General features: G+C 40.9%; 1 protein-coding gene across 1 annotated transcript in view; it reads right to left on the bottom strand.

Annotated features, from left to right (window-relative positions):
• Positions 1 to 27,020, bottom strand: part of IMPG2 (interphotoreceptor matrix proteoglycan 2) — a 91,398-nt gene that overhangs the window by 61,039 nt on the left and 3,339 nt on the right. Inside the window, exon 3 of the mRNA XM_036348896.1 lies at positions 2,742 to 2,908. Within this exon, the coding sequence (XP_036204789.1) occupies positions 2,742 to 2,908 (167 nt within the window). The remainder of the gene's footprint in view (positions 1 to 2,741; positions 2,909 to 27,020) is intronic.

Here is a 27,020-nt window from a genome sequence, read left to right as displayed (position 1 = left end):
TAATGCCTTAACATTGTAGAATCTATGTTATTATTCTCATTGATTAGACAAATAGGTGAAGCAAGGTACTACTGATGCCAAGTTTGTTTGTGACAGAACGCCCCTACGTGCAGTCTGTTTATGTGCCCAGAAGTTCCTGTGCTCTCCACTCGTGGACAGAAATTAACAGCCTTTACCTGCTGCTCATTCCCAAAATGTCTATAAATCAGAGATTGGTGGAGTTTTACCTTAACCTTCCATGGACTTAGAATCAAAGAATTTTGTGATCTAACATATGTATAGTAACTCTCATCCTAGAACAATATGAACATGTAGATAAAATAACTGGTAAATCTGCTTCTCCAGAATTCAAACAAAAAGACAAATTCTATCAATTATAGAATTATGTCTCTATTGCATTCCAAAGCAAATTGTCTCCAAACTTCCTCTAAGTTAGTGGTTTTGTTTTGAGACCAATATGATAAAAAAAAAAAACACCAGTAACTTGAGTCAGAAAACCTAGTTTCAAGTCCCATAGAGGCAAATCTGGTGTTAGACCTCAATTTCCTCATCTGCAAAATGGGGAGACTATTACTCTAACTCTTATAAATTACTCACTGCTCTTCTTACTCTACAGATTCTCCTAGAATAATCTCAGCCACTCTCATGGTTTTAATTACCACCTCAAAGCTGGTGATTCCTTCAGCTATATTTATAACCCTGACCACTCTCCCTGTCTTCATACCTACATATCAAGTAATTCATATTTCACAGATGGCTCAGATCAACACATTTGAGAGTGGACTCATTCTCCCTCCACCCACCATCTACAAAGTTGCTTCCCTGCCTGAGTTCTCGTTCAATCATCCAAGCTAGAAACTGGGAGGCTTCTTGGACCACTGCTTCATCCTCTCCCTTTCTCACCAACCCATGACTTTAATCCAAACAAAACTAGACATGACTAATCTTGTTTCCCACATGTCTCTCGTGCTTCCTTTATCTCAAGGTCGAGTTAGGACCCACGTCCCCTCGGGCCTGGGGCACTGAAGCAGCGTCCAACCTCTATTCCGTCCTATAGTATATAGAAACTATAATGGCCTTTTTTAAAATGGAAAACTGTCAAATCAGCCTCTGTGACTCACCTACTTAAAACCCTTCAATAGTTTCCTATTATCTAGAGAGTTAAATACAAACTTGTAAGTTATCCAATTTTCCAGTCTGATCTCCTGTCACTTCTGATATATTGGCCCAAGTCCTTCTCTACAAACACTTGGCCCATGTTGTCCTCTCTGCCTAGAATGTCCATTCCAAACTCCTTCTCATTTAGCTGATTTGTACTTGTTATTTAAGATGCCACCTAGGGAACACATTTTCCCCCTTGGTCTGCATGTTCTACTAAATAATTATTGAAAGTATATTTCCCATGTCTTTAAAACTAAACTTACAAAAATTTCCACTTATAAGAGACACTTTCTGATTGTGGATCCTGAAAAACAAGATAGCAACTAAAAAGTGCTCCTGGTGGCTAATTGGACTCAAATTTTAAAATATATACTAGTATAGAGAGAGAGCCCAGCAGCCATTTCTACACAGGGCCTCTCATGCAAACTGCACTTCAGGCAGAAGCCTGCACTGAACTGCCTGCCTTCACTGTGTTTCTGCCATCTGAGCCAGGAGTTCCTGAAATCCTATTTCAACCAGTAGGACTGAAGCTTTCCCCATCCAATCAGAGCTCTGCAGCTATATCCGCCCCCCCACCCCATCAGCTTCTTTGCCAACCAATCAGGACAGTGCCTTTTGGGCCAATCAAACTGCAAGGATTTGCATGAGGACAGATCAATAGGGACCAAGGACCAGGGGTGGGGACTTCTGTCTAAATAAGTCAGCTCCCCTCTGGCTCTGGGAGCACACTTTTCCTTTCCACTGAAGAGTGCATTTCCCAGGCTGAGCTGAAACACTGAAGATCTCTTGCTGGAGCAGACTAGGGAGGAGCAGAGCAGAGCTGTCTCATCAGAGAGGGGTCTGACCACAGGGCCACCTGGCCCCAAAGCAGTCTCACAGCCATACTGTTTTCACAGCCTTGCTCTATCACAGTTGAGCTGTTTTACACTGAATAAAGTTTCCTTCTTCACTGCACCCCTAATTTTGGATTCCTATTGGCGTTGAATTGGCACCAACGTAACATCACAAGAGGCTGTTGTTATGGTAATAACTCTACATCACAAATGTTTGCTGCTCTATCAGTTGATCCTTATCAGGAACACAATGAGAGATGGACAATGCTGGTGTGTGTGTGTGTGTGTGTTCTTGAATACCTATTCCATATTAGCCTCTGAAATGTGTAAAACTGATAATGACTGAAAGGAGGGCCCAATGGTTTAAGGAAAAGAACATGGATTTCAGAAGAGAACTGGGTCTGGATTTCAGCTCCAGCCCATCTGGCTTTGTGATATAGGCTAAGGAATTTAATAACTCTCAGAGATTTATGTTCTTAGCCTAAATCTTTGCTGAGTACTATTTTAAATATTTACATTTATAAACAATGCTGAGACTTTTACTGAATTAACAATGTTTATTATAATGGCCAGAGCTAGAGCTACAAAGACTAGGCCATGCCCCATGGCAGCTCACTAAAATAGCCTAATGCAACAAATCAGAGTGGATGCAGGGATTTGCCACCTGTTCTCTCTTTCTTTAGGCCCTAGCTATATATCTAACCCCTACAATAGTCCAGCAATTCCTTCCCTTTTTACTATACTTACCTTCATAATTAAGCTTCTATGTTCCACAGACTGACTAAAATTTGTGCCCATTTCAAATATAGTTGTGATTCCATCCTCACATAAATTCATCCAGTAACGATATTCCTCATGCCCAGGAAATCGATCCCAAAAAGTCCTAAAGGCTTCCCAGACAGCTTCTTGACACACTGAAAAACAGATGGACGGGCGTTTTAACAAAAAGTTGATGCACTTTGGGGGTCTCACAATGATCATGGGCCTGTTTGTTTAGATTCCTGAGACACTTGCCCACAGTGTCCTTTTTGGAAGGACATGGGAATGATTCCCAGTCAACGCCCTACTGTTTCTGCATGTCCTGCTTTAACTTTTCAGCTCTGAAGAGAATTTTTATTCCCCATACTTTTCCCTTGAAAAGGGGATTGGTTCACCTCCAAATATGCAGGGTGTGTGTTTTTCCATCTCTTAAAAAAAACCATGTTTTAGTTTTACAAAAGTGGAGCTGATATTGAGCATACCTCAATAAGTAAATGGATAAACAAATTGTGGTACATCCATATGATGAAATATTATTCAGCAATAAGAAGAAATGAGCTTTCAAGCCATGAAATGACATGGATAAGACTTAACTACTTATTGCTAAGTGAAAGAAGCCAATCTGAATGTATGATTCCAACTATATGACATTCTGGAAAAGGCAGAACTATGGAAATTGTAAATAGATTAGCAGTTGTCAGGGCTTAGGATTAAGGAAAGATGACTAGATAGAGCACAGAGGGATTTTTAGGGCAGTAAAATATTTTGAATAATGATGTAATAGTGAATACATATCATTAGACATATGTCAAAACCCACATAATGTACAGCACAAAGAGTGAACCCTAATGTAAATTACACACTTTAGTTAAGAATAATGTGTCAACATGGAAGCTATGTAGCATGTTATTAAACATGAATGGGTTACCAAATAGACTAAGGAAGAAATAAAAAACACCCTGGAAACAAATAAAAATAAACACTCAAAAACCCAAAATCTATGGGACACAGAGAAATCAGTCCTGAGAGGGAAGTTCATAGCATTACAGGCCTACCTCAAAAACAAAAAAACTTTGAATAAGCTATCTAACCCTACAACTTAAAGAATTAGAAAGAGAACAACAAGAAAAGTCCAAAGTAGAAGGAAGGAAATAATAAATATCAGAGCTGAAATAAATGACATAGAGACTAAAAATAATAATAATAATAATAAGATCAATAAAACCTCCAAGACCTGGTTCTTTGAAAAGATAAACAAGATTGATGAACCTCTAGCCAGACTCATCAACAAAAAAGAAAGAGTACCCAAATAAACAAAATCAGAAATGAAAGAGGTGAAGTCACAACTGACCCCACAGAAATACAAACAATCATGTAAAAAAAATACTATGAATGACTATATTTCAATAAACTATACAACCTGGACATATTCTTAAAAAATGCAATCTTCCAAAACTAAATCAGGAAGATTCAGAAAACTGAATAGGCTGGTAACTACAAAAGCCCTGGTCTGAATGGCTTCACAGGGTAGTTTTCCCAAACATTCAAAGGAAAACTAACACCCATCCCCCTCAAACTATTCCAAAAAATGAAAAAGGAAGAAACACGTCTAAGTTCTTTTTATGAGGCCAATATTACCCTAATTCCAAAATTAGATAAAGACATTACAAAGAAAGAGAATTACAGGCCAATATCCCTGATGAACACAGATGCTAAAATCCTCAACAAAATATTTGCAAATCACATCCAGCAATATATTAAAGAGATCATACACCATGACCAAGTGGGATTATTCCAGGAAAGCAAGGCTGGTACAATATTCACAAATCAATAAATGTGATACATCATATAAACAGATTGCAAGACAAAAATCAGATGATCATTTTAATTGATGCAGAAAAGGCATTAGACAAAATCCAACACACTTTTTTGATAAAAACTCTCAGTAAAGTGGGAATGGAGGGATCATACCTCAACCTAATAAAGGCCATATCTGACAAGTCTACAGCCAACATCATACTCAATGGGCAAAAACTAAATCCATTTCCCCTAAGAACATGAACAAGATAGGGATGTTTGCTTTCACCACTTATTCAGCATACTACTGGAAGTCCTAGCCATACCAATCAGACAAGAAAACATAAAGGACATCCACATTTTAAAGGAGGAAGTGAAACTGTCATTATTTGCAGATGACATAATATTGTACATAGAAAACTGCCAGGGCTGACCGGCAGACCGTGAGTGATGGATGAATGATTTTTTTGATGTATGTTTCTGTGAAAGAGAGGGCTAAGGGACTACCTGGCTAAAGGAATCAGAGAGGCCCATTTGCCTGTCTTCTTAGCCATTTATTGTAGCAACAGCTAGAACTAAAATTAACTATTAGATACTATTAGCAGGGTAAGTATCCTTGAAAAAATACATGTATTTGTAGTGTCTTTTTTAAAAGGACGTTTAAAGAATAAACATAAAGATTCCAGCAAAATATTCAGAGGATCAGACTTGTTTGAAAAAGTCAAGGCAGGGTCTGCCGCCTTTGGCAAGGTCCCCCTGGGGGCCTCTGACCTTTTGGAGAATTTTCCTTATAGACTTTCCAACCAAGTCCCGTGCTTCCCCACAGAAAACCCTAAAGACTCCATCAAAAAAAATACTAGATTTAATAAATGTTTGGCAATGTAGCAAGATACAAAATTAATACCCAGAAATGAATGACTTTTTATACACCAATAATGAATTCTCAGAAAGAGAAACAAAACCCCATTTATAATACCATTGCAACAACAACAAAAAATTAAGATACTTAGGAATAAACTTAACAAGGAGGTAAAAGACCTTTATTTGGAAAACTAGAGGGCATTGAAAAAAGAGATAGAGGAAGATATAAACAAGCAGAAGAATATACCGCATTCATGGATTGGTAGAATCAACATCATTAAAATGTCCATGCTACCGAAAGCAATATATAGATTCAATGCAATCCCTATTAAAATACCAACAACATATTTCACAGATCTAGAACAAACACTACAAAAATGTATATGGAACCAAAAAAGACCCAAATAGCCATAGCAATCTTGAGAAAGAACAAAGTTGGAGAAATCACAATACCAGATATCAAGTTATACTACAAAGCCACTGGAATCAAAACAGCCTGATACTGGCACAAGGACAGGCATATAGATCAATGGAACAGAACAGAAAACCCAGAAATCTACCCAAGCAATTATGTTCAATTAATATTTGACAAAGGAGGCAAGAGCATACAATGGAGTCAAGGCAGTCTCTTCAATAAATGATGTTGGGAAAACTGGACCAAAAAAATGAAGCTAGACCACCAACTTACATCGTATACAAGAATAAATTCAAAATGGATAAAAGACTTAAATGTAAGTCTAGAAACCATAAAAATCTTAGAAGAAGCCATAAGCAGCAGCAAAATCTCACACACATCTCTTGTAGCAATATGTTTATGGATACATCTCCTAAGGCAGGGGTGGGCAACCCCTGGCACGCGTGCCAAACATGGCACACCAGTAACTTTTGCTGGCACGGGAAACCCTCTCTTATAATCTTCCATTTACAATTTTTTTCTTAATATCTACTTTTTTATTTTTCAGATAAATTCAGTGTAGGTGCATCTTACATAAATAAATAATTTTACATAACAAGTTATCTTAAGGACCATAGACATGGATGGATGAGAGAGGGGAAGAGCAATTTCTACGCCTCTGCCTTAACTCTCCCTGCCTTCCTAGATCTGACCAATGTTTTGGTTTCATCCACATACGCTTGTGAATCTTTGTTCTCAGTGATGAATTTTGTTAAGTCTCATAACAGGAGTAGCCTGACGGATGAAAGTAGTTCTCTGAAAGTCACGAAATAAAAACCTGATGTAAAATCTGTCATCAGTGATGCAGCAGCAAAAGTCCCACTGATAATATCAAACGGAGTCATAAAGTTTTCTGTTGGACTATCAGTGTACATGTATACATTAAAAAATAAATGTATTTTTCATCATCATATACTGTGTTTTTGTCGCTCAAATGAATTTTATCATTTCTTCAAGGTTCTTCACATATGTACACCTTAAGAGATATCAAGTAGGCGTAACATGTTCTCAAAAAATTAGGGTTAGCACGCAGAAGAATTTTGAGTCAGAGATTTTGCTGGTTTTGGCATGCACTCACAAAAAGGTTGCCCACCCCTGTCCTGGGGCAAAGGAAACTAAGGAGAAAATAAACAAATGGGGCTACATCAAAATAAAAAGCTTCTGCACAGCAAAAGAAACCAACAAAATGAAAAGAGATCCCACTACATGGGAGAACTTATTTGCTAATGATACATCTGATAAGGGGTTAATATCTAAAATTTATAGGGAACTCATACAGCTTAACAAAAGGAAGACAAATAATCCAATTTAAAAATGGACACTTCTGCAAAGTGGACATACATAAGGCCAAGAGACATATGAAAAAATGCTCAAAATCACTAATCATCCATGAATTGCAAATTATAACAACAATGATGTATCACCTCACACCTGTCAGAATGACTATCATCAACAAATCAACAAATGACAAGTGCTGGTGAGTATGCAGAGAAAAGGGAACCCTAGTATACGGTTGGTGGGAATGCAGACTGATGCAGCCAGTATGGAAAACAGTATGGGGTTTCCTCAAAAAATCAAACATGGAACTGCCATTTGACCCAGTGATCCCACTTCTAGGAATATATCCTAGGAAACCCAAAACACCAATCAGAAAGAATAAATGCACCCCTATGTTCATAGAAGCATGATTTAAATAGCTAAGATCTGGAAACAGCCCAAGTACCCATCAGTAGATGAGTAGATAAAAAAGCTCTGGTACATTTACACCATGGAATACTATGCAGCAGTAAAAGATAAGGATATCTTACCCTTTGAGACAGCATAGAGGGGCCTGGAGAATATTATGCTAAGTGAAATAAGTCAGTCAGAGAAAGATAAGTATCACATGATCTCACTCATATGTGAAATCTAATGAATAAAATAAACTGATGAACAAAATAGATCCAGGGACATTGTTGGGGGAACAATAGCAGTATAAGTAACTCTCTGGACTTTATACTTAATTTTTCTGTACTCCAAAAACTTTCCTAAAAAATAAAATCTATTAATTAAAAAAAGATATGAGAACTAAAAAGAACAGAAAATGATATTCAGAAGAAATGCCCCTACAGTAGTAAAATAAAAACTAATCCACTCTATCTGCTAAGTTATTCCATAGAATCAAATCTGAAAAGATGCTCAACAAGCTACCTGCACATTTTGTACAGCATTGAATGTCTTGCTATACTCTAACCATTTCAGTGTCCAGATGCAGAATACTGGGCAATAGATAGCTTAGGATGGGAGGGAAGAGGAAAGTGGTAAGGGAGAAAGAAGAATATAAATAGACAGAGATCAAAGAAATTATTTTTCAATGCAGGAAGACTAAATTCTTAACAAGCAGCATATTGAGGTGGAGCCCATAAACCAGTGATGGCGAACCTGTGACACGTGTGTCAGAGGTGACACGCAAACTCATTTTGGGTGACACACATCAACAGAGACAAAAAATTGCATAATTCAAGTATTTGTCTCTCGCAACGGCCGGAGTTGGGCATCACTCAAGTAATATTATTACTCACGTTACTCATGATCAATAATGCAATTCTAAAACCGGATGTAAACATGTACGTTGGTGTTGTGTAGCAAAGATACATAGTGAAAACATCCAAGATACATTGTTCCAATATTGGCATTAATATAAAAAGGTTAAGAATTGCACTATAAAGAGATTAATCTTTACTCATGACATTTTATTTTTACTCGAGTGACAAAATGCCCAATTCTGGAAACGGCCTCGTTATTGTCAACATGTGCCTCGGGTAAGCTTCCCGTGCGTTCGGGTGCATTTGGCAAACAGACACACTTGATCGCCATGTTTGTTAGGAGACAGGAGTGGGAGGGTTAGAAGAAAAAGATAATACAGTGCAACAGTGCTCGACAAGACATTCTGCATGTCGGATAATTGATTACCGCACCATATATTTGTTGGTTATACATACTATCTTTGAATTGTTTTGCACCAGGAGCCAGTGCAACAACACTGCAAAAAGTTAATAGGTAAGAAACCTATCAACCTTTTATAAAAAAACGCCGTGATTTATATTTATTTATTTTTGCAGCCTTGAGATGGAGAATCAAAAAAATAAAAAAGCAAGATTGAATGATAAAGGAAGTGGAAGTAGCAGTAGCCAACCCTTTCAAGACATATGGACCAAGACGTACAGGATTGTCTACAGAAACAACAGATCATTGTGCATACTCTGTAATGAAACGGTAGTAAGCAGAACGTGGAATATAAAGAGACAAAACTAATCATTGTCAGCTCTTGAGAAAAAGTATCGATGAAAGAAAGGAATACATTTCTAGGCAGCTACACCTCTATAAAAGTCAATCAAATTCCATCATTAAATTTGTAAGATGCTCTACAAATTTAACATCAGCAAGTTACTGTATTGCTCACTCCATAGCTCAGCATGGAAAAGCCCTCAGTGACGGAGAATTTATTAAGGAAACATTTCTAAGATGTGCACCAGCTCTATTTCACAATATAAAAAATAAAGATGATATTATTAAAAGAATTTCTGAGTTACCACTCAGTAGAAATACTATCAAAGACTGAATAATAGATCGTAACAAAAAGTACAACATCAATTAAAAAAAGACATAAATAGTTGTAAATATTTTTCGATTTCTCTTGATGAAACTACTGATGTCACATCAAATGCTCAGTTGGCCATTATTGCTAGATATTCTGATGGTCTCACAATGAAAGAAGGATTGATAAAGTTAGAATCAGTGCCAATAAGTACATCAGGAAATGAAATATGTAAGGTTGTTATAAAAACATTCAGTGACCTAAACATTGATAGCTCTAAAATTGTGTCAGTCACAACAGATGGGGCACCAAATAGGGTGGGAAAAAATGTGGGATTCCTGCAATTGTTTATGGAAGCTATTAGACATCCACTTGTACCTTTTCATTGCATTATCCATCAGAAAATGTTGTGTGCCAAATCGGGATTCTCCGAATTGAATGACTTAATGTCAATTGTAACAAAAATTGTGAATTTTATAGCTTCTCGACCCCTTCACAAGTGAGAATTTTCTGCACTTTTACAGGAAGTTGATTCAACCTACAGTGGACTACTGATGTTCAATAATGTGAGATGGCTGAGTCGACGTAAAGTACTTGAGCGATTTGTGGAGTGCTTTGAAGAAATTACGGTATTTATTGAGAATAAGGATCTGGCAAACTTTCCTCAGATCAATGATCATAAGTGGGTCAGCAATTTGATGTTTTTTACAGATCTCTCTGTTCATATGAATGAACTGCACTTAAAATTACAAGGTTTTGGCAAAAGTATTGACAGTATGTTTGGATACATCAAAGCTTTTGAAAGTAAACAAAATTTTCAAGCGAGATATTGAAACTAAAACTTACAAGTATTTTCCTCAGGTAAAAACTTATTTCAAGAAGGCCACTACGACGAGTGTAATGGAGTCCATACTATGTACCAGAATATAGTAAACTCGTTATTTGAACAGTTCAGTGAAAGATTCGACCAATTTAGAAGCCTAGAGCAGACCATTAAAATAATTAAGTATCCGGATGTAGTTGTTTACAGTACTTTGGAATTAAAGGATTCCCAATGGATGCAAATTGACAATTTAGAGATGCAACTTGCAGATTTTCAAGGTAGCATTTGGACTATGTGTTTGTTGACTTAAGGTCGAAACTTGAAAATCTGGAACGAAATCGTTTGAAGAAGAGTGCAACTACGAACAAGAAATTTTGAGTGCTTAGAATAGAGTACCTGACACTTTTAGGGACATAAAAAATCTAGCAATGGCTTTGCTAACAATTTTTTCATCAACATATTTTTGTGAGACTTTGTTCTCAGCATTAAATAATATAAAAACGAACAAAAGAAACCGGCTAACAGATGAAGTTAGTGGTGCTTGCTTGGTCTTGAAGCGCACCAAGTATGAACCTGCAATCAAAGAATTAGCAGACAAACTTCAGCACCAAAAAAGTCACTAATTTCTAGTTTTCGTACCATTTGATTATCATTGTTTTTATCATTATTTTTTCCTAAATGTACATTGTTTTTCTGTTTTTGTTCATTTTATACATATTTTTGGTTGATTTTTTCTTTGATAAATGGCATTTAAATATATAAAATAAATATCAAAAATATAAATCTTTTTTTTACTATGGTTGCAAATATCAAAAAAAAATTATGTATATTTCTATATGTGACACGGCACCAGGTTAAGTTAGGGTTTTTCAAAATTTTGACATGCCAAGCTCAAAAGGTTCGCCATCACTGCCCTAAACTCACAGAATCAGAAGATCTAAATTCTAGCCCTACCTTGGCTGCATATTAGCTTGATAAACCTGGGTAATTTACCTAATCATTCAATGCTTTGATGTATTCATCTCTCTTTTTTAATGGTATGAATAATTACTGCCTTATCTACCTTATTTGTGAAAGTAATTTATAAACTCCATAGTACTACCTGAATATCAGGTGTAACTATCATAGTAGAGGCTTGGTACATGAATTCATGCATCAGTGGGGTCCTTCGGCCTGGCCTGCAGGATCAGGCCGAAACTGGCTCTCCAACATCCCCCGAGGGGTCCTTGATTGTGAGAGGGTGCAGGTCAGGCCAAAGGACCCCATTGGTGCATGATTGGGGCTGGGGAGGAACACAGGAGATTGGCCAGTCAGGGAAGGACTGCAGGAGGACTCCAGGGCATGTCCGGCCCATCTCACTCAGTCCTGATCAGCCGGACCCCAGCAGCAAGCTAACCTACCAGTCGGAGTGCCTGCCCCCTGGTGGTCAGTGCACATCATAGCGAGCAGTTGAGCGGCCTTAGCATATCATTAGCATATTACACTTTGATTGGTTGAATGGACGACTGGACACTTAGCATATTAGGCTTCTATTATATAGGATTGGATCCTGGTTCTGGTTTTCTGACAGTTGTGTGATGGAAGAAGACAGTCTAAGACAAAAATCAACTCTTAGGCTCTAACAGAGAGTGAAATATTTGAACATTGTAGGTCTATCAATTGGTTTTTCAAGGTTAAAATGAACCTAGGGTTGCAAACTTAATTTATCTTTCAGTGAAAACTGTATCCTTATTACTGCTCTGTAGAACTTTTTATCCTACAACATATAGAAGAGTCCAGCAGAAACTGACTGAGGCAGACCTGATCACTGGTAGATTCATAGTTCTTCTTTTCTTCTTCTTAAAACTTCCCTATGAAAATTTAGTAAACACCAGAAGATAATGTAAAAGTGAACATCAAGATTGGTAAAAACAAAGAAAAAGTTAATGTCTGTGACATACATATCTATAAGGACAAAAAATAAATCTTAATAATTTCTTTACAATATACAGAAAAAAATAATTTGAAATAGAAAAGCTAATACTATGAAGGTCCTAAAAGAAAACACAGAAGAGTATCTACATGATTTGAGGACAGGTAAAGATTTTGTAGCCAGGACACAGAAGCAACAACTATAAAAGAAAAAAAAAAATGACCCCTCGCCCTAGTGGATAGAGTGTCAGCCTGCAGACTGAAGGGTCCCAGGTTCAATTCCAGTCAAGGGCATGTACCTCGGTTGTGGGCTCAATCCCCAGGATGGGGCATGCAGGACACAGCCAATCAATGATTTTCTCTCATCATTGATATTTCTATCTCTCTCTTCTTCTCCCTTCCTCTCTAAAATCAATAAAAATATATTTTAAACTTGTATGCATGCATATAAGCATAACCAATGGATACAGACACTAGGGTGGTGAGGGCATGTGCTGGGGAATGAGGGTGGCTGGGGAGAGATCAATGGGGGGGGAAGGAAAGAGACATATGTAATATTATATGTAATACTTTAAACAATAAAGGATTTTTAAAATACCTTGAAACAACAGAAAAACAATTTCTTTAATTAAAAGAGAAAAACAGACAAAAATTAAATTAGAATTCATCAAAACAAAAACTTCTGCTCATCAAAGACACTATTATAAAAATGAATATCTGAGTCATACCTCTAGCAGAAAATATTTGAATTACATATATCTGACACACAACTGAGATTTAGGATATATAAAGAATTCCAACAACTCACTAATTTTGAAAAGCAAACAATTAAAATTAAATAATAGGTGGCCCGAACCAATATGCTCAATTAATATTTGACAAAGGAGGCAAGAACATACAATGGAGCCAAGATAGTCTCTTCAATAAATGGTGTTGGGAAAATTGGACAGATATATGCAAGAAAATGAAACTAGACCACCAACTTACACCATACACAAAAATAAACTCAAAATGGATAAAGGACTTAAATGTACGACAGGAAACCATAAAAATTCTAGAAGAATCCAAAGGCAACAAAATCTCAGACATATGCTGAAGCAATTTCTTCACTGATACAACTCCTAGGGCACTTGAAACTAAAGAGAAAATGAACAAATGGGACTACATCAAAATAAAAAGCTTCTGCACAGCAAAAGAAACCATCAACAAAACCACGAGAAAACCCACTGTGTGGGAAAACATATTTGCCAATGTCATATCTGATAAGGGCCTAATCTCCAAAATTTATAGGGAACTCATACAACTTAACAAAAGGAAGATAAACAATCCAATCAAAAAATGGGCAAAGGACCTAAATAGACACCTTTCAAAAGAGGACATTCAGAAAGCCAAGAGACATATGAAAACATGCTCAAAGTCACTAATCATCCGAGAGATGCAAATCAAAACAACAATGAGGTACCATCTCACACCTGTCAGACTGGCTGTCATCAACAAATCAATAAACGACAAGTGCTGGAGAGGATGTGGAGAAAAAGGAACACTTGCGCACTGCTGGTGGGAATGCAGACTGGTGCAGCCACTATGGAAGACAGTATGGAGTTTCCTCAAAAAACTACAAATGGAACTCCCATTTGACCCTGTGATACCACTTCTAGGAATATATCCCAAGAAACCAGAAACACCAATCAGAAAGGATATATGCACCCCTATGTTCATAGCAGCACAATTCACCATAGCTAAGATCTGGAAACAGCCTAAGTGCCCATTAGTAGATGAATGGATTAGAAAACTGTGGTACATCTACACGATGGAATACTATGCTGCTCTAAAAAGGAAGGAACTCTTACCATTTGCAACGGCATGGATGGAACTGGAGAGCATTATGCTAAGTGAAATAAGCCAGTCAATGAAGGAAAAATACCACATGATCTCACTCATTCATGGATAATAGAGACCATTATAAACTTTTGAACAATAATAGATACAGAGGCAGAGCTGCCTCAAACAGATTGTCAAACTGCAGCGGGAAGGCCGGGGAGGGTTGGGGGACAGGAGGTAGGGGGGTAGAGATCAACCAAAGGACTTGTATGCATGCATATAAGCATAACCAATGGACATAAGACACTGGGGGATAGGGGAGGCTAGGGGACTGTCTAGGGCGGGGAGGTGGGGGGGAAATGGACACATATGTAATACCCTTTGTATTACTTTAAGCAATAAAAAAAAAGAAATCTTACAATTAAAAAAATAAAATAAATAAAATTAAATAATAGGTATAAGACTAAAACAGACACTTTATAAAGGAAGAGATATAAACAGGTATGCTTAAGATTAATGCATTTCACATTTAAAAAGGTAAACAAATACTAAGCTCTAGTTAATGATATTCATGCTGAAGTATATAAGGGAAAATGTATGGAAATCTTTAATTTATAAAATACATCCAAGAAATAAAATGATTGGATAAGTAGATATGTGGTAAAGCAAATATAATAAAATTAACTATAGAGCTCAGTGGTAAGAATATGGTGTTCTTATATCATTCTTTCAATTATTCTGAATGTTTAAAATTGTTTATAGAATCTTATAAAAATACTAGAGGCCCGGTGCACAAAAATTTGTGCACTCCGGGGGGGAAGGGGGATCCCTCAGCCCGGCCTGTGCCCTCTCGCAGTCTGGGACCCCTCAGGAGATAACGACCTGCTGGCTTAGACCTGCTCCCGGGTGGCAGAGGGTAGGCCCAATCCCTAGGTGCAGCCCCTGGTCGGGCTCAGAGCACGGCCGATTGGGGAGTTGGGGTGTCGCCCCCTGTCATGCACAGAGCAGGGAAGATTGGGAGGTTGCGATGCCACCCTCAGTCATGCTCAGGGTAGGGCCGATTGGGGGGTTGGGGCACCAACCCCTGTCACACTCAAGGCAGGGTCGATAGGGAGGTTGTGGCGCCACCCCCTGTCACGCACAGAGCAGGGCCCATCAGGGGGTTGAGGAGCTCCGCCCTGTCACTCACAGAGTAGGGGCAATAGGGGAGTTGGGGCACCGCCCCCTGTCACACACAGAGCAGGGCGGATCAGGGGGTTGGGGCGCCGCCCTCTATCACCCACAGAGCAGGGCCGATCAGGGGGTTGGGGCGCTGCCACTGTCACACTCAGGGCAGGGCCAATGGGGAGGTTATGGCTCTACCCCATAACACACAGAGTAGGGCCCATGGGGGGGGGGGGCTTGGGGCACCGCCCTCTATCACCCACAAAGCAGGGCCAATCATGGGGTTGGGGCGCCACCACTGTCACACTCAAGGCAGGGCCGATGGGGAGGTTATGGCTCTACCCCGTCACACAGAGTGCAGGGCCCGTGGGGGGGGGGGGGGGAGTTGGGGCGCCGCAACCTGCCACACACAGAGCCGCAGGGTAATCAGGGGGTTGGGGAGCTCCCCCCTATCAGGCACAGAGCAGGGCTGATAGGGAGGTTGTGGCCCCACCCCCTGTCACACACAGAGCCGCAGGGCGATCAGGGGGTTTGGGCGCTGCCCCCTGTCACGCTGATCCCGGTGCTGGGAGGCATATTACCCTTTTACTATATAGGATAAAGGCCTGGTGCACGTGTGGGAGCCGGCTGGTTTGCCTGAAAGGTGTCCTGGATCAGGGTGGGGGTCCCCACTGGGATGCCTGGCCAGCTTGGGTGAGGGGCTGAGGGCTGTTTGCAGCTGGTCACACACCCTTCAGGGTGGGGGCCCCCACTGGGGTGCCTGGCCAGTCTGGGTGAGGGGATGATGGCTGTTTGCAGCTGGTCACACACCCTTCAGGGTGGGGTTCCCCACTGGGGTGCCTGGCCAGTCTGGGTGAGGGGCTGAGGGCTGTTTTCAGGCTGGTGGGTGACGAAAGCTCCCAACTGCTCCTTTTTTTCTTTTCTTTTTTTTCATTTTGGGCCAGCTTTAACTCTGAGGCTCCAGCTCTTAGGCCTCCGCTCCTGAAAGCAGGTATCTGGTTTGTTTCGGTTCTATAATCGAAACTCTGTATCAACTCCAGCTCTGAGATCCCGGGCTCGCTGAAAGCAGGTTTCTGGGGTTTTGTTTAGCTTCTATATTTGTTACAATGTTTCTTAAACTGCAGGCTCAGAGGCCGGCAAGGCAGGCGGGGAACGTTGGAGTCCTCCGTCACTAAGGCAAGCAAGCCTCATGTTAGTTTCAAGATGCCTGGCTGCCGACCGCCATCTTGGCTGGCAGTTAATTTGCATATCTCGCTGATTAGCCAATGGGTAGGGTAGCAGTCGTACGCCAATTACCATGTTTCTCTTTTATTAGATAGGATTATTATACGAGAGGCCTGGTGCATGAATTCGTACATGGGGTCCCTCGTCCTGGCCAGCGATTGGGGCTGATCAGGGCCATCTCACTCAGTCCCAATCAGGGCCAATTGGGGCTGTTAGCCATGGGGAGGGACTGCAGGAGGTTGGCTGTGGGAGCAGCTCCTGCATTGAGCATCTGCCCCCTGATGGTCAGTGCACATCATAGCGACCAGTTGACCGGTCATTCAGTCAACCAGTCACAATGGTTGCTTAGGCTTTTATATATAGAGATGTTAGATAAATAGAAATCATATTAGGTTTCATAGCAGGCCTTCTCTTGGACTCTTTTATGGATTCACAGCATAGCATAATCTGTCTCCTATAAATGATGCTTTGGAGGGTGTCCCCCACCTCCTATAATCAAACCCTCAGAAATTCAATGCTTGGTCTAAAATATCTCCATCAGAAATTAATTCTTTTAAAAATATATTTTTTATTGATTTCACAGAGGAATGGAGAGGGAGTGAAAGATAGAAACATCAATGATGAGAGAAAATCATCAATTAGCTGCCTCCTGCACATCCCCTACTGGGTATCAAGCCCACAATTCAGGCATGTGCCCTGACCAAGAATTGAGCCATGACCTCCTGGTTCATATGTTGATGCTCAACCACTGAGCCATACCAGCTGGACCAGAAATTCATTCTTTTAAGTCAAGCTTACCCATTTTATACCTAGTCTATTAAAATGCAATTACCAGAGTTATAGTTCCAACATGAGAAAGTGAAGAGCTACATGGACTTACTTCCCAGCAAAACTGGTAAAAATTATTTAAAAACCAACCATTTCAAGTCTCTAGAAATGGTCCTAAGGGCATACAACAAATGAATAACATTTATTTAGGAAAATCTACTAAACTTCAGTAATAAAAGTGAAAGTCAGTGGTTCAAGCCAGGGCCATTAGGCAAGAAAATGAAATAAAAAGCATCAAAATTGGAAAAGAAGTAGTAAAACTATTTATATATACAGATGATATGAGCTTAAATATAGGAAATCCACTTAAAAACTAATAGAACTGATTCTCAGTAAACTTAGAAGATATCTAAAAGTATGCCCTGACAGAAATTCCAAAATGGTGGCAGGGTAAATGGATGCTACACTGACACACTCCCAGGACCAAACTGGAATTACAACTAAAATACAGAAAAACCATCCTGAAAAATTAACGGAAGAGTAGCTGGAGAGAATGCTGATAACCGAGGACAGAAAGTGGAGGCCACACAGAGACTAGTAGGAAATGCAGAGGTGTAAAAGTGCTGGCTGGGCTCCCACAGAGAGCAGCTGAAGTTCCAGAGGGCTATCTCAGCTGTGGGGGATTCCCCCAAGCTAAACCCCAGTGGGTTCTCCAGCCCAGAGCACCAGAACTGAGAAAGGTGCCTACATAATATCTGGCTATGAAAAGCAACAGGGTTACTGTCTGCTAGGGAGAGATGGTTGGAAATGCAGGCACCCTCTTAAAGGGCTAATGCACAAAATGTGCAGCCACTAACCTTGAGCTCCGGCACAGGGAGGGCAGAGTATACTGGAGCTGTGTGAGCAGAAGCCGGGGTAGGGGGCTCTTAGACCTCAGAAGGCAGAAACTCCAATTTCCTGTGCAGAGTCATTCCCTTATGCTGTGAAGGACATCTTTCCCCGGGGGACCTTTGCTATCCAAGTGGATTTTGCCTGAGGGGAAGGCAGTTGACCCAACCTATTGGAAACCCCTTGCCCCACCCTCTGGAGTTTGTGAGGCCCTAATAAGAGATTAATAATAACAATCAGTCTGCAGGCAGAAGCAATTTCCTCACCCTGTTGGAAAACCTGTTGCCCCACACTGTGATTGATAGCCTGAGGCTAATCAAGACTGAATACAATCAGACTGCAGGCAGAGGCAGATTTCTGGAGGCTTTGAGTCCTTACCTGATCTAATTCAGGGCCCAGGGCTAGGAAAAGCAGACCTTGGTGCACATCATGGTCCTTTCCAAAGGCACCCAGTCCCCCAGCAGAGGGAGCCACAAGCTGTAGATTGCTGATAGCTCCAAACAGGGTACTCAGGGCCAGTAACAAACAGCATCTGAAATTGTCCTGCACTATAAATTGGAAGTCATAGCAGATTTACCTAATACATAGACACAAATCCACACAGGCAGCCAAAATGGGGAGACAAATATCAAGCCCCAAATGAAAGAACAAGAGAATTCTCCAGAAGAAGAACTAAATGAAATGGTGATAAGAAATTTATTACACATAGAGTTCAGAATATTGATGGCAAGGATGCTCAACAGCATGTGAAAAGATATATCAACTATGAAGAATGACATAGCACTAATAAAGAGCACAGTGGAAGGAATACACAGCAGATTAGGGGAAGCTGAGAATTGGATCAATGAATTAGAAAACAGGGTAAAAAAAATCACTCAATCAGAGAACCAAAAAGAAAAACAATTAAAAAACAGGAGGACAGCTTAAGGGAGCTGTGGAACATGAAACGGAACAATATTCACATCATAGAAACATCAAAAGGAGAAGAAAGTGAGCAAGGGATAGAGACCATGTTTGAAAAATAATGGCAAAAACTTCCCTAACCTGGTGAAGAAAAAACTCACACAAGTTTAGGAGGCAAGAGACTCCCAAGCAAGAAGAACTCAAACAGGCCCATGCTGACACATCCTAATTAAAATTGTAAAAATTAAAGACAAAGAGAGAATCTTAAAGGCAACAAGAGAAAAGCAATTTGTTAGCTACACAGGAGCTCTCATAAGGCTGTCAGCTGCTTTCTCATCAGAAACTCTACAGGCCAAAAAGGAATGGCATGAAGTATTCAAGGTAATGAAAAAGCAAGGATCAGAGCCTGGTAGTATTAGCTCAGTGGCTGAGCATTGACCTATGAACCAGAAGGTCACGGTTCAATTCCCAGTCAGGGCATAAGCCCAGGTTGCGGGCTCAATCCCCGATCCTGCAGGAGGTGGCCAATCAATTATTCTCTCTTATCATTGACTAGAGGCCTGGTGGACAAAATTCATGCACCAGGATGGGGAGGGGTCCCTCAGCCCAGCCTGTACCTCTCCAATCTGGGACCCCTTGAGGGATGTCCGACTGCCCTCTCACAATCCAGGACTGCTGGCTCCCAACTGCTCACCTGCCTGCCTGCCTGATTGCCCCTAACTGCTGCTGCCTGCCTGCCTGATCACCCCTTAACCACTCCCCTGCCAGCCTGATCAACGCCTAACTGCTCCCCTGCTGGCCCAGTTGCTCCTAAGTGCCCTCCCCTTCTGGCCTGATCACCCCTAACTGCCCTTCCTTGCCAGCCTGGTCGCCCCCAACTGCCCTCCTCTGCTGGCCTGTTCTCCCCCAACTTCCCTCCCCTGCAAGCCTGATCGCCCACAACTGCCCTCCCCTGCAGGCCATCTTGTGTCCACATGGGGGCAGCCATCTTGTGTGTTGGAGTGATGGTCAATTTGCATATTACCTCTTTATTATATTAGGATGTTTCTATCTCTCTCTTCCTTTCCCTTCCTTTCTAAAATCAATAAAGATATAATTTTTTTAAAAAATGAAAAAACAAAGCAAGGCTCTGAAACCAAGATTACTATAAGCAGCAAGCCTATTATTCAAAATAGATGCTGTAATGAAGAGCTTCCCAGACAAAAAAAGAAAGGCTAAAGTAGTTTGTCACCACCAAACCAGCACTGCAAGAAATGCTAAAGGTACTGCTGTAATGAGAAGAAGAAATAGAGAGAGAGAGAAACATAGGCAAAAACCAAAGGAAAGAAGGAGTGGGTCAAACTCAGGATAGTATTAAATGAAGTCCAATGAAATCAATCTAGTGTTCCAAGCAATTTAGGATTTTTTTTTTCTTCAGTAAATTCAGACTTTTGTAGTCTGTAGTCAAGAAAGACAAAAGAAATATTTGGTTGGTTCTAGTCAAAAACTCTTAAATAACATATTCATAGCTATAATCATCAATCTTTGGCTGTCAGAATAAAACAATGCTATTTTATGTTTTATTATATTATAATACTAGAGGCCTGGTGCAGAAAATTCGTGCACTCGGGGTGGGGGGGTCCCTCAGCCCAGCCTGTGCCCTCTCACAGTCCAGGAGCCCTCAGGGGATCCATTTGGACATCCTTAGCACTGTTGCGGAGGCAGGAGAGGCTCCCACTACCATCACTGCACTAGCCAGCCATAAGCCTGGCTTCTGGCTGAGCAGCGCTGTCCCTGTGGGAGCACACTGACCACCAGGGGGCAGCTCCTGCGTTAAGCATCTGCCCCCTGGTGGGCAGTGCACATCATAGCGACCAGTTGTTCTGCCGTTCAGTCATTTTGCATATTAGCCTTTTATTATATAGGATTCTATTATCTTGTATCTCTACTTAAATAAAATGCTTTAATTTTTTTAAAAAAATACTAAACTGCCAGTTCTTTATTGATTAGACTATAAGTTAATTTGTTATAAAAATAAGACCTCAAAATTCAGACACTTAAATATATTTATAAAAGGTATTTCTGTCTCCCAAAACAGACAACTATAGGTAGACAGTTAAGACACATAACTGGCCATAGCCGGTTTGGCTCAGTAGATAGAGCGTCGGCCTGCAGACTGAAAGGTCCCAGGTTCGATTCTGGGCAAGGGGATGTACCTTGGTTGCAGGCACATCTCTAGTGGGAGGTGTGCAGGAAGCAGCTGATGGATGTTTCTCTCTCATTGATGTTTCTAGCTCTCTATCTCTCTCCCTTCCTCTCTGTAAAAAATCAATAAAATATATATTAAAAAAAAAAAAAGACACATAACTGGTTACCCTCCGTGAGAGTCTCCAGGCACTTGGGATTTTTATTCTTATTGCTCTGTTCTCCTCCTGGGTATCATTCTCATTTGCTTAATAGAAACTATCCCACTAGCACCACATTTGTTTTCTTTGGGAATAAAGAAAGAAGGAAAATAGAGTACCATCATTTAAAAATTTTTAATGTATGCACCTAAGCTGCTCCTATACCATTGGCTTAAATTTAGTCACATGGCCACATCTAGCAGCAAGACAGGCTGGGTAGGAAAGTTTCTAGCTTTGCATAGAGTCCTATGGCTAGAGGAATAAGGGAGGGAATAATGGAGGAAAATTAGAAATCTGTCTGAAGAGAAAAACCAGTAAGTTCTTAAAAACAGAAAAAAGTGAAGTGTTTTCTGGAGGAGTTCAGGGTTAAGGGAAGAAAGAATAAATGAGGGAACCTCATAATTAAACTGTTCTGTGGTATTTTATATTTCAAAATCATGTTGCATATTGTACTTTCATTACATTTTAAAAATTAAACCATAAAACAATATATAGCATTGGGAAACGTGAGGGAAAAATCAGAGGAGAGTTAGCAAAGGCATAGAGTCAAAGTAAAAACATTTACATTTGAAAAGATATCATGTTGCAAGAATTTCTAATACAAAAATTGACATGTAAAGCTTTAAGAGTGATTATAGGAAGAAACAGAGAGATTCCTAAGTTTCCTTAGGTTAATAAAACAGAAGTGCTCCCTTTTCTCCAGCCCCTAAAGCACAGTCACTTAAATTGTTAAATCTTGAAGAACAATAAGAGAAATAAAAAGAAAAAAATTAAAGCAAAATTAATTTTAAAAATACCTGTTAGCTTTCACAATTCAGAGTTCTTTCCCTAATCATAAAGTAAAACTTACAGTGGGAGATAGGTTTAGAAGTTGTGTTATATGGGGGACATGTTTATGTGCATGTGACTATGAGGGGGAGGAAGTACATGCATGTGGTTAGAAGAAGAGAGGGCATGGAACCTCTTTTAAATAATATAATTTGATGTTTGTCTTTTGTTACTTAAAACAAGTTACTATTGTTAACTGATTTCCTCTTTTTTAAATTTTATTTTTCAATTACAGTTTGAATTCAATATTATTTTGTACTAGAGGCCCAATGCATGAAATTCGTGCAAGGGGCTTGGCCCCTGCAGCCTCAGCAGCTGCCTCTGCCTGGGCCCCCACCGCCGCACCTTCGTCCAGAAGGTCGTCCGGAAGGTTTTCCTGTCTAATTAACATATTATGCTTTTATTGTTATAGATTATTATAGTTTCAGGTATACGGCATAGTGGGTTAGACCAGCCGTGGGCAAATTACGGCCCACGGGCTGGATCCAGCCCGTTTGAAATGAATAAAACTAAAAAAAAAAAAAGACCGTACCCTTTTATGTAATGATGTTTACTTTGAATTTATATTAGTTCACACAAACACTCCATCCATGCTTTTGTTCCGGCCCTTCGGTCCAGTTTAAGAACCCATTGTGGCCCTCGAGTCAAAAAGTTTGCCCACCCCTGGGTTAGACAATCAGATACTTTACGAAGTGATTCCCCCCACTTCGATATTTCAAGTACTCCCTGGCAATATACATAGTTATTATAATTATACTAGAGACCCTGTGCACAAAATTTGTGCACTTGTGTAGGTCTCTCAGCCTGGCCTCCAGCCTGCACCCTCTCACAGTCCAGGAGCCCTCAGGGGATGTCCAAATGCTGCGAAAGTGGAAGAAGTTCCAGCCACCGCCACTGTGCTTGCCAGCCGTGAGCCCAGCTTCTGGCTGAGTGGCGCTCCCCCTGTGGGAGCGAACTGACCACCAGGAGGCAGATCCTTCATTGTGTCTGCCCCCTGGTGGCCAGTGCATATCATAGCTACCAGTCATTCTGCTGTTCAGTCAATTTGCATATTAGCCTTTTATTATATAGGACTAGAGGCCCGGTGCACAAAAATTTGTGCACTTGGCGGGGAGGGGGGCCCCTCAGCCTGGCCTGTGCCCTCTCGCAGTCTGGGACCCCTCGGGAGGTAATGCCCTGCTGGCTTAGGCCTGCTCCCGGGTGGCAGAGGGCAGGCCCAATCCCTAGGTGCGGCCCCTGGTCGGGCTCAGAGCAGGGCCGATTGGGGAGCAGGGCTTTCACGTATATGTAGAATTTAAAGAACAAAATAAACAAACAAAATAGAAACAGACTCAGCTACAGAGAACAGACTGATGGTTGCCAGAGGGGGTGGAGGTTGGGACCTGGGTGAAAAAGGTAAAGGGATTAAGAAGTACAAATGGGTAGTTACAAAATAGTCACAGGGGTGTAAAGTACAGCACAGAGAATACAGTCAATCCTATCGAATAAAAGAGAAACATGGTAATTGGTGTACAACTGCTACCCTTCCCATTGGCTAAACAGGACAATATGCAAATTAACTTCCAGCCAAGATGGCGGTCGGCAGCCAGGCAGCTTAAAGCAAACATGAGGCTTGCTTGCTTCAGTGACGGAGGACTCCAACGTTCCCCGCCTGCCGCTGCCAGCCTCTGAGCTGCAACTCTAAGCAACTATGTTACAAATATAGAAGCTAAACAAAACCCCAGAAACCTGCTTTAGTCGCCAGGCTTCAGCCAGCAGGATCGCAACATTGTTTCAAATACAGAAGGTAAACAAAGGCCAGAAACCTGCTTTCAGCAGCGGAGGCCTAAGAGCTGGAGCCAAGCCTCAGAGCTAAAGCTGGCCCAGAATAAAAAAGAAAAGAAAAAAAGGAGCGGATGGGAGCTTCCGTCACCCACCAGCCTGAAAACAGCCCTCAGCCCCTCACCCAGACTGGCCAGGCACTCCAGTGGGGACCCCCACCCTGAAGGGTGTGTGACCAGCTGCAAAAAGCCATCATCCCCTCAACCAGGCTGGCCAGGCACCCCAGTGGGGTCCCCTACCCTGATCCGGGACACCCTTCAGGGCAAACCAGCCGGCCCCCACACGTGCACCAGGCCTCTATCCTATATAGTAAAAGGGTAATATGCCTCCCGGCACCGGGATCAGTGGAGCCGCGAGGCCTCCCGGCACCGGGATCAGCGTGACAGGGGGCAGCGCCCAAACCCCCTGATCGCCCTGCTGCTCTGTGTGTGACAGGGGTGGGGCCACAACCTCCCTATCCGCCCTGCTCTGTTCGTGACAGGGGAAGGCGCCCCAGCCCCCTGATCAGCCCTGTTCTGTGCCTGATAGGGAGGAGCTCCCCAACCCCCTGATCACCCTGCGGCTCTGTGTGTGACAGGGTGTGGCACCCCAACCCCTCCCCCCCCCATGGGCCCTGCTCTGTGTGACAGGGTAGAGCCATAACCTCCCCATCGGCCCTGCTCTGAGTGTGACAGTGGCGGTGCCCCAACCCCCTGATCGGCCCTGCTCTGCATGTGACAGGGTACGGAGCCCCAACTCCCCTCTTGGCCCTACTCTGTGAGTGACAGGGGGAGCTCCTCAACCCCTTGATCGGCCCCGCTCTGTGCGTGACAGGGGGTGGCGCCGCAACCTGCCCATCAACCCTGCCTTGAGTGTGAAGGGGGCGGTGCCCCAACCCCCTGATTGGCCCTACCCTGAGCGTGACTGAGGGTGGCATCCCAACCTCCCGATCCGCCCTGCTCTGTGCATGACAGGGGCGGCACCCCAACTCCCCAATCAGCCCTGCTCTGAGCCCGACCAGGGGCTGCACCTACGGATTGGGCCTTCCCTCTGCCACCCGGGAGCAGGCCTAAGCCAGTAGGGCGTTATCTCCCGAGGGGTCCCAGACTGAGAGAGGGCACAGGCCGGGCTGAGGGACCCCGCCTTCCCCCCGAGTGCACAAATTTTTGTGCACCGGGCCTCTAGTGTCTTAATAAAACTATATTTTAAAAGGTCCAACTACAAATACGATTTTTTTAAAGAGAGATACTATCAATTACATTCTACTCTAACCAACCTAAATAACTGTTTAATTCTACAAATCATTAGGTTAAATATAGTTGCTTCTTCCTTAAATGGAGATATTTTTCAAAACTGTTACACCAAGTAGCAATGATACCAAATGCTCTATGAAGGAAAAATTGGGCAAATCGTTAGATTGAGTTAGCTTTGTGGAAAGAGCTAAGATCATTGGTTGGACATTAAATGGATCTCTCCAATTTCCAAACCCTTGGTTCAAAGGACATAATCCAATTGTCTCCTCAAAAATCTCTTCAAAATCAAGATCTAGGTTGAAATATTAATTTTTCTTAATTTTTAAAAATATAACAAATGAAATATACACTCAACACCATGACAGTAACAGTTATATCAACATTGTTGCAATCTTGATGTACTGTCCCAGCCGTTTTAGTGTTAGAAGGCGCCTTTCCAATAATCCCTTTCATAGCATCTGTATTTTAAAGTTAGTTATTCTAGGAATGCTTTACTTTTCTTTTTGTTGGCTTCCTTATCAATAGTGTCTTGTGAGTTTATAAACACAAGAGTAAAGCCATTAAAAGGCATAATAACCACATTCCTTTGGTTATGATTGATCATTTCCTCTTCAATTTAACAAGCAGTTATCTAGATAGTCTGGTCAATTTTAAAATAATATTTTTTTAAATCCAGGTAATAGAAATTATATTTCCATAAATTATAAACTGTCACTCTCATTCATCTTCAGTCCCTTTATTGTCTTCCTACTCTCTGGAATTTGTTATTTCTGGCATATGTCCTATATACAAAAGGCCAGGCCAAAGGATTTCCATTCAAAAAGTAAAAGGGAAGCTTATTGCTTAATAATGTTTGATAGGCCCAAATACAATCAAGAGATATAAATATTCTCCAAAAAAATAAAAGGTGCTAACATATTATTCCACTTTAACAAATAAAAAAACAAATATATAAATATATGTAATATCTGTTATTGTTATTTTTGTAAACACATGCTTTAGTGAGGGAGGATGAGGGGGAGGACAAAATGGAGGAAAATAAGGAGAAGATAAAGTAGCAGCTCAGAGTGAAGCTTCATACAGCCCAGTGCCTGAAAAACAGTAAGTGCTAAATAAATATTTATTGGGTATTTAAACATGAATGAGCAAGCCTGGTTTCAGCATCATTTCATCATCTTTCTCCACTTTAGTTTACTAGCATCACATCTATCTTATGGCTTTTTATTGGTTCTTGAGGGGCAAAAAGCAAAGTTTGGGAGTCCTCCAAATATCTAAGGGATATGTTATGGTCAATTAAGCAATTTTGGTTAGTAAACAGAGGAAACAGAGAATGACTTCACGTAATAAAAAGGTATGAAATTAAGGATAATATGTTTAGCTAAAAATAAAATAAAATCCTAGTTTTGTTGCAATAAGATCTATTGTGAGAAGTGCCATCATTTTAGATGTCAAAGTTTTATGTGTACCAACCAGAGAATAAGCAGTATGAGTCTATAGAATGTCTACACTATAAAATATTGAAATTGATATTTTATGTATATAAAGTAACTAATTAGTCAAATAGGTAAGTATAGCTTCATAAATACATTTTGTAGGTATATTTAGGCAAATTACTGTAATGAAGAAGTAAAAATTATAATTCATTTATCCCATAACAGAAACTGATATTTTTAAAGTGCTTAAAAAGAATTAAATCATTTCCTCATGTTAAAAAATGTCAACTTTCCTCCAAAGGTGTATGAATACTATATCCTTAGCAAGTCCCTTTTCCATAGCTAGTAGAAAGATATTTGGCTCAGTCCCTATCTAAA

The sequence above is a fragment of the Myotis myotis genome, unplaced genomic scaffold, assembly GCF_014108235.1.
Source record: "Myotis myotis isolate mMyoMyo1 unplaced genomic scaffold, mMyoMyo1.p scaffold_m19_p_2, whole genome shotgun sequence".
In the NCBI taxonomy this organism is placed as follows: domain Eukaryota; kingdom Metazoa; phylum Chordata; class Mammalia; order Chiroptera; family Vespertilionidae; genus Myotis; species Myotis myotis.
The sequence above is the reverse complement of the archived record's forward strand: the minus strand, read 5'-3'. Positions and strand labels throughout refer to the sequence as shown.